Source organism: Panicum hallii, chromosome 8 (genome assembly GCF_002211085.1).
Source record: "Panicum hallii strain FIL2 chromosome 8, PHallii_v3.1, whole genome shotgun sequence".
Classification (NCBI taxonomy): Eukaryota; Viridiplantae; Streptophyta; class Magnoliopsida; order Poales; family Poaceae; genus Panicum; species Panicum hallii.
In genome coordinates this window covers 34,129,357-34,140,800 of record NC_038049.1, presented here as the reverse complement: position 1 = coordinate 34,140,800, position 11,444 = coordinate 34,129,357, and the positions used below count along the sequence as shown (strand labels likewise).

Sequence of the window (11,444 nt, the reverse complement as noted above, 5' to 3'; positions counted from 1 at the left end):
GTCGCTTGTGGTGGATCTGATCCATGAGTCGGAATGAAAGGCAAACGGTTGCTTCGGAACGATCCTGTGGGAGTATGCATGGGGGCAGTCTGTTGGTGACAAACGTGTGAGATAGGTTTACCTTGCAAGGTTAAATTCGATTCAGAATCGTCTGCCTCTCACGATGATTGAGACTACATAATCCCTTTATCACACAGAGTAACAAGAGCAACTATATGATGAGTAATACTGATGGTTGAGATAAAGAGCTCTACCTTGCTTGCTTAGTTATAGGTGCTTATCTAGAATGGATAATCAACTAGAACCTGAAAGCTAAAAGTTGAAAATAAGGATCTACTCTTAGTTGCTTTTCAGCTGAAACTAAACCCATGACCATTATAAGCCTTCATAAGTCTAGTTATGGGCTAAAGTATACCCAATCCTAGGTAAGCCTTGCTGAGTATTAGTATACTCAGCCTTGCTAGTTTTATGTTTTTCAGGTAAAGCCTTTGAAGACCCTACTCTTTCCCTGTCATGGCCCTGTGCTCTTCCAGAAGATTGGTCCGTGGAATGGGATCCGTCCTCGGCCAACACTGGTGATATCGAGTGATGTCGTGCCCGGGCTTAGCATGACATCTGTCTTGACGACGTATCGTAATCGTCGCGTATGTTTTCCGCTGCTAAAAACCATAGCTTTAACGGTTCGTAATCTTTTCTCTAGATTTGAAACTTCATACTTCATTTGGAAACTCTTGGAATACAATTCCTTGTGATGTAAAAATGTAATGGTGATTGTATCTCTGGACTCACCTTCGTGTGAGGTAACCTTATTGATCCTGTGTATCGGTGGTTTATCGGGACGTTACCCGACAGGCCAAGGGATTATACCGTTTGAAGCACGTTGGAGCCCTCAGAAGTGGACTCGCGTACTTGAGCCGGTATAATTCAGGTTGGTTCTGCCACACCAGGATCCACCAAGATGTATATGGATATAAGGCAAAAATATTGGTGGAATGGAATGAAGGCGGATATTGCACGATTTGTGGCCCACTGTAATACCTGTCAAAGGATCAAGGCCGAACATCAAAAGCCAACAGGGTTATTGCAACCCCTACCCATTCCGGTTTGGAAATGGGATGAGATAGGAATGGACTTTGTAGTGGGCCTACCTAGAACACAGAAGGGACACGATTCTATATGGGTAATAGTAGACCGACTCACCAAATCAGCTCATTTCGTACCCGTACGAACTAATTACGGTGGAGAAAAGCTGGCAAAGCTTTATGTGGAGAACATAGTAAAGTTACATGGAGTGCCTAGCAGAATTGTCTCAGATAGAGGAACCTAATTCACCTCTAGGTTTTAGAAAAGCTTGCATCAAGCCATGGGCACCAAGTTAGATTTCAGCTCCGCATATCACCCACAGACGGATGGTCAAACCGAAAGGGTAAATCAGATTATGGAAGATATGCTGAGAGCATGCGTCCTGATCTATGGTAAGGATTGGGAGCAGAGTCTGCCTTATGCAGAATTCTCGTACAACAATAGTTACCAAGCCAGCTTGGGTATGTCACCATTCGAAGCTCTCTATGGAAGGAAGTGCAAAACTCCCCTAATATGGTCAGAAGTTGGAGAACGTGCCCTAGTAGGACCCGCACTTATAAAAGAAGCAGAAGAAAAAGTAGCAGAGATCCGCGAGAAATTGAAAGCGGCTCAATCCCGACAAAAGAGCTACGCAGACAAGAAAAGGCGAGCAATAAGTTTCAACCCAGGAGATTTTGTTTATCTCAAGGTCTCACCTATTCGAGGGACCCAAAGGTTTCAAGTACAAGGAAAGCTAGCCCCTCGGTACATTGGACCGTACCAAGTTCTGAAGAAAGTCGGAGCCGTAGCATATCGATTGGAGCTACCAAGAGAAATGGCAGACATACACCCAGTGTTTCATGTCTCGCAACTCAGAAGGTGTTTGAGAGTACCCGAGGTAGAACACGTGCCAACAGAGGCAATAGACCTGCAGCCGGATCTGCGATACTAGGAGATACCGGTCAAGATCTTGGACACGGTCGCTAGGAGGACAAGGAATTCCGAAGTACGAATCTGTAGAGTTCAGTGGAGAATGACATGGAGTAGAAGAAGCAACATGGGAACGTGAAGATGCTCTAAAGAAGGAGTTTCCCCATCTGTTTAGGTATCAGCCGAATCTCAAGGACGAGATTCATTTTAAGTGGGGTAGGTTTGTGACGCCCTGAAAATTCACCAAATTAAACTACGCGCTAGAGTGTTTCGATCAAAAACCTACTCATCGTCAAAGCCCGTCCAAACCCTAGCCCTGACCCTCTCTGTTTCCCCGCCATCCTGACAACCGACGCGAATTTGACCGCCGTCCCATCCCGCACCGCACGGTGGCCTGTCACCCGCGTGTGATCACCCGCCGCGATCGGCGCCAACGCAATCCCCCTCCCCTTTTCTTTCTTGCTCCCTCCTTTTTCTTTTTCTTTTTCCCTCTCTCCCATTTCTTTTCCCTCTTTCTTTTTCCTTCTTTCTCTCTTTTTCTTTCTCCCTTTTCTTTCTGCTTTTCCCCTCCTCCCACCTGCTTGGCTCCCGCACGTGCGCTCCTGGCCGCCCTCTGCCGCGCCAGGCACCGGCTGCCTCCCTTCCCTCGCGCGCCATTGCCCCTGTGCTCGGCCGCCAACGCCCACGCGCGCGCCCCGCGCGTCCATCGCGTGACCGCGTCACCCGCCGTGCCGCCCGTCGCTCGCCGCGCACGCCGGCCGGCCGTGTGCGCTCCGCCCCGAGCCGCCGTGACACCCGCCGCTCGCGCACACGCCCACGCGCGTCCCTGCTCCCCGCCTTCCCCGCGCATGCGCGCTCTGGCTCGCGTACGCCCCGGCCCACTCGCGCGCGCACGCGCACCCGAGGCTACATGGCACGCCGCGCCGCCCGCCGCTGGCGCCCCGCCCTCGCCGCTCGCGCCGTCGCCCTGTGCCGCACAGCGCCCAGTCCCCCCCCCCCTCCTTCCCCACGTGCTTGACGATGCCTCGACGCCCTTGCCGCACGCCGCGTCACGATGCCAACAAACAGCCGAAGCGCCATTAATGGCGCTCCGCACCGGCCACCTTCGCGGCCACCCCTCCACCGCCTTCCCCGGCCTATAAATAGGACCTTCGCGCAGCTCCCGGCCACCACCACCGCCCTCGCCACCGTGCGCCCCCTTCCCAAGCCCCCAGCGCCGCCACCGCCCACGGCTCTGGCGCCGCCCGCTACCCACCGTGGGCGCGCCCCCTCGCTCCACCTCGGTCCATGGTGAGGCCGGGGATGGAATCCCCTTTTCCCACTCTCTCTTTTGCCCCTAATCCCGGCCGCCGCCACGCCCCGGGCCGCCGGAATCGGCCGGGCGCCGGACCTCCACCCCCCCCTCTGTTCTCTGCCGATGGGGGAAGAAGAAAGGGGAAATTTGCCCCCAGGCCCTCCCCTTTCCTCTATTCCCTCAAAAGCCCTTCCACCCCTTTACACTCTTTTGCAAAAGAAACCCTGTCCTGTCCGATAATCCGAGATACACCCTTCGCCATACAAATCTAATATCAAATAAACCCTTCCACCTTTCTGTTATGCCCCAGATGTTTCTAAAAATTATAACCAAGTCCTTTCCGTCCCATAACCATTTACAAATAAGCCCCTGGACCCTTGTTTAACCCCTGAACCCCTTTTTAACTCATCATTTTATGCGCCAAACGACCTCCGATCGACCCAAAACTTTACCACGCCCTTTTTAGTATAGTTTTAGCCATGCCATTAAGAAACCACCCAAAAATATTACCCCTAACTCCATAACTAAATTATTTCCGATTAAAGCTCGAGGATAAAAGCTTTTAGTTCTTTCACTTGATTGTGTGTCTGTTTGTTTGCGTCGTAGGACACGGAGTGAACGAGGAAGTTCCCGACTGTGACCAAGCGAACGAGGACCAGTTCTACGACCCTGAACCCGAGAGACAGTGCTTCGATCAGGACCTCCCGCAAGGATTTGATGATGGCAAGTTCAATCCCGCCCTTTGATGCATGTTTCTGACCTAGTTTTTATAAACGCAACCCAGTGGCCTGTTTTATAAAATTGCATGGTTTTTCTTGCTGAAAACATGGTAGGATAGCCACCCTCATTTGAGATAACCATACCTTGACCACCTGGTTTTATAAAGAAAGAGTGTGTGTGTGGGAAGGGGTAAAATGTGGTTTTGAAAGACGAGTCAGACGGGATGGATGGCATTTCTATGTGAATTGCCGTGGGTGTGCTCGTACCTGTGTGGTAGAGCGAGGAAGGGAGATATCCATCTTGTCACCCCTAAGGACCGAGTTGATGTGTCATCTCACCTAGCTTCCTGTCGTGCAAACCACTTGACCGTTGTATGGGCAACGGCTTAGCATAAATCCCACTAGTTAGTCTGATAGCCATCAGGAGAGCTGAGAGCAACGGGTGATCAAGGAGAAGGGATAAGCTCTGTGTGACTTATGCCCCGGTTAAACCTAGGAGATAGGTCGAATGACCCCTTGATGGACCCCGTGGTGGCTAGTCAGGTCTAGCTAAGGTGGGTAATGGCTTTGTTGGGATCTGCACCGACACTAAGGTGTTCGTGCTGTGGTACCCCACCTGTGGGTAAAGTTGCACACCTCTGCAGAGTTAAAATTTATTCGAATAGCCGTGCCCACGGTATTGGGCAAGTTACGGTGTGGTCACAGAACTAGTGTTTCTCCCTGTGAATGGTTGGACTAGCGTGGGTTGCTTGGAAAGTGTTCGGCATTGGTACCGCGTGCTACGGCGGACGGGGAGTCCGGTAGCAGTTTAGAACTTGGATCCTGTGTGGATCAACACTATGTGCTTTTTGGTACTTAAAGACTTGTTTTGAAAAACGTATTTAAATGAACCTTTGCATATAACCGAGTTTTCCGCAAATGAACCCTAACCCTGTCCTTGGACCGTCCTGTGCATTAATATTTGTCGTAACCCCCCCTGTGGGTGTGATTGGACTTGTTGAGTACGTTTGTACTCACCCCACTCTCACTTTTTACAGCAGAAGATCCAGACTACCTCCCCGAATACGTCGAGTAGGGTTTCGTCCTGCACCTAGTCTTGCCTGTGGTTAAGGCCACCGCTGGAGTTCCGCATGGCGCAAGACTCTGATGACCCTCTTTTCGTAGCTAATGTAGTAGTGTGGGTTTTAATTGTAATCCTCGCGATAGTGGCGCTTCACTGCCCATTACCGCGTAGAGTTGTACGGTGATGTACCATCTGATGTAATAAAAGTGTTATCAGCCTCCTGGGACTGATAAAGTATCACTTTTAAGTCTTTCCTGATGGGGGGACGCTTCAGATGACTCGTTGACTAAATATAACCTTGAAGAGACGTGCAATGCCTGCTATTCACGGACATCAAGTGTTAAATATTTGAGCACATCATGTATGATTAAACTACAGGTGAACAAATTATAAAATCAAATAAATAGGTGCTTCTACCTGCATGGCCAGCTGTTCGTGGACTCGAGGATCTCCAACAACTGGAGAGTTCTCATCTGCAAAAGGTGACACAAGCTGTTTCGCGATGTCCTCATGCCCAGTCATATTCTTCTGCACCCTCTTTTTATCATGGGGAGTAGTGGTGTAAGAGAGGACTGCCCTAGAATACACGTGAGATGAGTTTTCTAGGCTGCTATATGTGAGTGTTTTGATGTTCTCTGTTCCCTAGGTAATTTTTAGTGCACCACAGAAGAGAAATAGGTGGTAGGGAGGACGCTAATGAAGTATTACCAAAACAAAGGATGATCCGATCACGGCGGCGGCAGCGGCGGTGATAGTTGGTGCCCTTCTTTTGCCGTTTATCTCGTGATTGCTGAAAAGGAATCAGGATGAACCTCTGTAGCAGGCGATCGATCTGTACCAAGCCGGTGAATGGGATGAGCCGATCGACCTGTACCAAGCCGCTGGAGCCAGGACGAGCCAATCCATCGATCTGTACGAAGCCGTCGCAGCCGATGCCTGATGGCCTGCGCGACGTTCTCTCTCTCGGGCTGCAGCACCACCGATTTGTAGTGGGTATGCAGGAAATTTTTTTCCCGTTGCTTCGTCTGCCTCGCCCACGGCCACCGCGCCGCAAAGTGTCGCGAACCTGTTCGTTGTTTCACCTGCCTTCGCTCTGGTCACAGGGCCCGTGACTGCGGCCGCGTCGACACCGTGCGCCATTCCTCATGCCAAGCTTCCAGCAACCTCTGCACTCACCGTCAGAGCTACTCAACTCCAAGGAGCTATTGAGTCTTCAAAATCTTTTTACCCAGCAAGCTGCCATTCTTCGTGATGAGGTACAAAAGATTGTTGGCCCCCTCTAGCGAAGGGCCAGCGACCATCAAGGATCTGCATGCCGCAAACAGTGAGAAGGAGAACGCTGGCAGTCAGGCTCTCCATTCCAACAGAGAGCCAGCCGATAACAGTGCAATTCATGTCATGACAACTGGTGATGCATTGGTCAGTAGTGTAGAGATTGAACATGACGAGCCGGTCCACATCAACATTGCAGCATCGACTATCCGCACTGCTACAAGTTCGGCCACAATTGCTGCCACCGTTAACAACTCTGCTGGGTGCAGCTCGGCCATATAGGGGATTGCAAGCCTCTTCTCGACTCCACATCTACCAATGTTGCAACCATGCTCTGATGTCGAGGCAGATCCACCTGTTGCTTAGCCGACAAGCCAACATGCTGATGGACGTGGCCAGCCTCTTCACCACCCCGCCACGACCGGTGCTTCAGCCCCCACACCAACACTAGCTCCTCGTCGATGTCGACGACGCACTGTTGACATGTCATCGGTACGATGCAGTGTACGTCACTCCACCACACGTCCAATGACTCAATTGCAACGAGCGCAGCGTAACCTTTGTCTCAAGTTTGGACTTTTGAATGAGGAGCCTTAGCAAATTGAGGCTGCAGTACAAGAGTATATTGCCACGTTCATTGGCCCCGTACCATCGGAGCTAACTGAAACGAATAGGTGGTCGTAGGCTAAGAGGGGGAGGGTGTGAATTAGGCAATTCTAAAACCTAAACTATCTCAAACTAGTTAGCACAAAATATAAGCTAAAATATATTATCTAGATCTGCAACTAGGGTTCAACTAGGGTGAAAACCTGATCCCAAAAAATTTGCAACGTATAGTCAATCCTTACAAGATACTACACTAAGAATGTAAAGGCACACAAGTTTGCAATAAAAAATACGGAAACTTAAATAAAGGGGTTGAGGGGAAGCAAACTCTCGACACGAAGAATTATCATGTGGTATCGGTAGGCACAAAACCATTCCTAATCCACGTTGTTGAAGCACTCACTAAGAGTATTGCTCCCCAGTCACCGAGTCTCTTCCGGGACTCTTCTTGACTCGCCATTAAGGGTTAGCCACCATGGCTCTCACCAAGTCTCCAGTCATCTTGATGCCGTCTCCACTAAGGAGCTTCTCTATGAAGGAAGAGGGTCTCCACATCCTCCGCACAAAGCCGTCGATGCCGCTCCACACCAAGCTGGACGGTCGATGACTTGCCGGCGAGGCAACAAGACTCCAAGGGGCCAGCACATCGAGATACAACTTGTGATTCACTCAAGAACTAGCACACAAGGCATCAATGCCTTGCTCTCTCACTCTCTCTAGAGTTAATCCTAACACTAACACTCTCAAAGCTTGCGGTAAACCTAAGGATGCGTTCAATGAGGTCTTGGGTGGCTTGGAGAACTTCTTCAGAGTGTGGCTAGCTTCTTACGAACTCCAGCAGCCTCAAATGACCAGGGGTCAGGTCTTATATAGGCTAGAGATCCACTCCTAACCGATACATACTTTTTTCCTGAAAAGCATAAAGCATCGGTTAATCCGATCGCCACCGTCGGTTTAACCGGTCACACTCAGCCTGCCTACTAGCCGTTGAACTCCAACTGCCATCCTCTGCTGACGTCATTGCACCAACGCAATGCACCGACGACCGTCGGTTTAACCGGTGCTAAAGACTTTTGCTTCGAAACCCTTCTGACACCAAAATATGCGTACTGAGTAACCACAGCATGCTTGCATCGATGCCTTCTTTTGCAACATCGGTTTAACCGGTGCCTCTGTCATTTCTTCACTTTGATTGCCATATCATCTCCTCATTGCACCGACGCCTCCATTCTTATAGCGTAGGTTCAACTGGTGCAACTGGATTCTTCTGAACTTGACTATTGTTTCAACTACCAATGCACCAACCCTTATCTTCTGGGACCGTCGGTTTAACCGGTCCTTTGAATATTTCTGCCACTTGCCCAAATCGTCGCTGCGATCATTTAGACACCCTTACTACAGCTTGGGCATCTTGACAGCGATTTGGACCATCTTGTATTTGTATTGGACTCCATCCATAGGATCTAGAAATCCTACAAACTTGAGTTACAAATTCGTTAGTCTCGTTGACTATGTTATCACACAATCACCAAAATCACAATTATAGCCTAATGGAGCCATGTTCCTTATAGTAACCGGTGCTCTAAACGAGATGTTCAACCTTGACGACAGCTAGGTCGAGGTGATGGAGCTAGCGGCTGAGGTAACTGTCAAGCGGAGGTCGATAATGAAGTTAAGTTGGGGGAGTTTGTGGCGGTGGAGTGGTGCCTAGTGTTGGAGCAATGTCTTGGTATTTATGACGTGTCGAGTAGTATGGTGCGTGTTTTTTTGAGTTGCTTGATGTTTGAGTTGTTGTTTTCTCTTTTGTTATATCGCTCAATTTGAGCTTCTATCTTTTTGCAATATAATCGGCAGCTGTCTCGCCTAGTTCGTTAAAAAAAACCCTGGATAACAACAAGATCGTACTGGCAATGGAGTTTGTCACAACAAAAATATATCTGCACTAACTAATCTACAACAGAGCAAATCTGTCTCCATGGCCAGATCTCATATGGTTGTACAACAACTTTATCTACACGACACCTGAACTAAACACCTCGTGATCTTCTTTAATAATTAGGACAAGAAACTGATAGCGGTGGTCAATCGCAACAGCGGGAGGCTGAATCCCTGTGCTGAGTTCCTCCGATTCCACCCGCAGGATGGCCAGCTACGACGCCGCCGGGACGCGAGCGCTGCGAGGGCAACAAGGACGGGGCCAGCCCTCGGAGACACCGCCCACCCCCACGAAGCTCGTTCTGAGCAACATTGCAACAACCCAGCGGCTCTCATCCTCGGTGCTGCTCAACTGGAGCGTGCGACACCGCGATGGCGAGCTGAGGGACCGTGCCGCTCGAACGGGACGGAGAAGCACTGTCGCGGCGCGGCTTCAATCGAACCGAAGACGGGAGGTGAGGCGGGTCGGGCGGACGACGACGCCCGCGGCGGCGGCGGCAGAGATGCGACGTGCGGTGAGCGGACTTTCTCGCAGAGGCCATATCTGCTAGCGCAAGCCTAGCATACTGGAGACGATCGGTGTGGGCGTTTACCTGTAGCCAGAGTTTTTGCACTACGCTAGCCTGGCTAACGGACCATCCACTATATATCCAAGCAACTAATACAAGCCCATCTTAGCGTATTGGAGCCTGGTTGGGAACTTGGGCACCCAACCATACACACCCTATGTGTCTCTGATGTGTTTTGTAAAAGAAATACAATATATAAGAGCCAGTTCTCTGGTAGTGACACATGACAAGCTTTTGATTCATTATTCATGAAACACTGCAAAAACACAAGTGGGCATATAAACACATCATACGTCGTGAGCTATCAGCTCTTATTCAAGACCATGCTGCCATGTTGGTATGGAGCTACTTGGTGAACTCAATCGCGTAAAAATTCAAGAATATGTAGGTCGTACGAACAGCACCAGTGAAGCCAGATTCCCGGGCAAGCTTGGTGAACTCCCTCTCCGTCCTCTCCTTCCCCTTGAAAAGGACAAACATACACATGTCCAAGGAGAAGGCGTCCCGTGCAGCTGGAGAACTCGGGTCTGGGATCTCTGGCCGGATACCGTCTATGATGATCACCTTCCCTCCATCAGGGAGAGCTTTGTGGCAGTTCTTCAGTATCGTGATGCACTGCTCGTCTGTCTGCATAAGCAGCATCCACTGCAAAAGAACCGCGTCTCCAGAGGGTACGCTCTCATACATGTTTCCAGCTACGTGTTCCACACCTGTAATAACACAAAAAACAAATCAGAAATTTTATTCGGACTGAAATTATTCCTTGTATAATTTGTAATCTAAATGAATATAAGAGTATCAGGTGCGCACAAGGGATAGATGGAGCCTGAGACAAAACTTGAGGCAGGTCGTAGTTGACGCCCGTGATGTGCTTGTACCGGGAGGTGATCATCTTCAGGGTGTTGCCCGTGCCCCCGCCTACGTCAACGAGCCGCCGGACGTCGTCGAACCCTCTGTAACGCTCGAGCATCTTGGTGACCAGAATCACCGAGTGGTCGGCCATGGCGTCGTCGAACAGCATGCCCAGCCTCTGGTTCTTCTTCCCCAGGTAGTCGAAGAACGGCGTCCCTTGGATCCTCTCGAAGGACGACGGCCCGCCCGCGACCACCGCGTCGGCTATGTGATGCCTTTACGCATATGCAGTACGATGTGGAGCAGTGGAGGTAAAAATTTTGTTCTCACCCAAAATTTTGTTTGTAAAACGTGGAGACTATATGAAGATATATACCAGGGTAATATGTGGTCCGGATCGCCGAGGAACACGGCGAAGGTGCCAAGCGACCCCTTGCCGTCGTTCTTGGTGAGCCACCGGCACACCGGCGCCGGCATGTACCGCCGAAGGACCTCGCCGTTGGGGCCCGTCGTCTCGGCCGAGCACCTCACCACGTTGACGCACGCGAGGTAGCCGAGGATCCTCTCCACGGAGGCAGCCGTGTCGGCCCTGTCCACGGCCTTGATTTGCCGGGCGAGCTCGTCCGCGGTGACCGCGGCGGGGGCCGCGCACAGCGCGTCGATGAGGCCTAGCTGGATCGCCGCCCTGAGGACCAGGGACTTGTTGTATGCCAACATGAGTTCTTGCGCCTGCAAGCAGAGCTCGTCCTCTTGGTCAAGAGCGCCATTGGCAGCGAGAGTGTTATTAGCAGGGGAAGGGGCAGAAATGTCCGCCATGGCTCTAGCACTATGTTACTTGATTGCTCTATGGTGCCGAGTGTGTGCGTATATATAGGCACAGAGAGAGATGAGCTGTCCCGTTCGCAGTGGCCCATCTGAATAACATGAGAGAGAGAGAGAGAGAGAGAGAGAGAGAGAGAGAGAGAGAGAGAGAGAGAGAGAGACGTGTGGTAGGTAGCTATAGCTGCTTTTGCTGTCAAGATAAGTACGCACGTGCTTGGGGTCTGCAACGAATGGTGGAGATTGCCTTCACTACCCATTTCAGTTTTCTCGTGACAGGCTACTGGAGACGACCCTTTGGCTAGGCGGAAGAGACGTCCCTG

At 50.7% G+C, this 11,444-nt stretch overlaps 1 protein-coding gene across 1 annotated transcript; it reads right to left on the bottom strand.

The window, feature by feature from the left end:
• Positions 1 to 9,661: 9,661 nt before the first annotated feature.
• Positions 9,662 to 11,124, bottom strand: LOC112902925 (3-aminomethylindole N-methyltransferase-like). Its single transcript, XM_025972121.1, has 3 exons — positions 10,679 to 11,124; positions 10,261 to 10,577; positions 9,662 to 10,160 (listed from the first exon to the last, which is right to left on the bottom strand). Exons 1-3 carry the CDS (start codon positions 11,116 to 11,118, stop codon positions 9,796 to 9,798), a joined length of 1,122 nt encoding a protein of 373 aa, XP_025827906.1. The 5' UTR covers positions 11,119 to 11,124; the 3' UTR covers positions 9,662 to 9,795.
• Positions 11,125 to 11,444: the final 320 nt, after the last annotated feature.

Excerpts from the sequence above, each read along its gene's own strand:
- LOC112902925 (XM_025972121.1), bottom strand. The coding sequence starts at position 11,118 with ATGGCGGACATTTCTGCCCCTTCCCCTGCTAATAACACTCTCGCTGCC. Across the intron at positions 10,578-10,678 it reads CCGGACCACATATTACCCTG|GCATCACATAGCCGACGCGG; the intron begins GTATATATCTTC and ends ATATGCGTAAAG. Across the intron at positions 10,161-10,260 it reads TCAGGCTCCATCTATCCCTT|GTGTGGAACACGTAGCTGGA; the intron begins GTGCGCACCTGA and ends GTGTTATTACAG.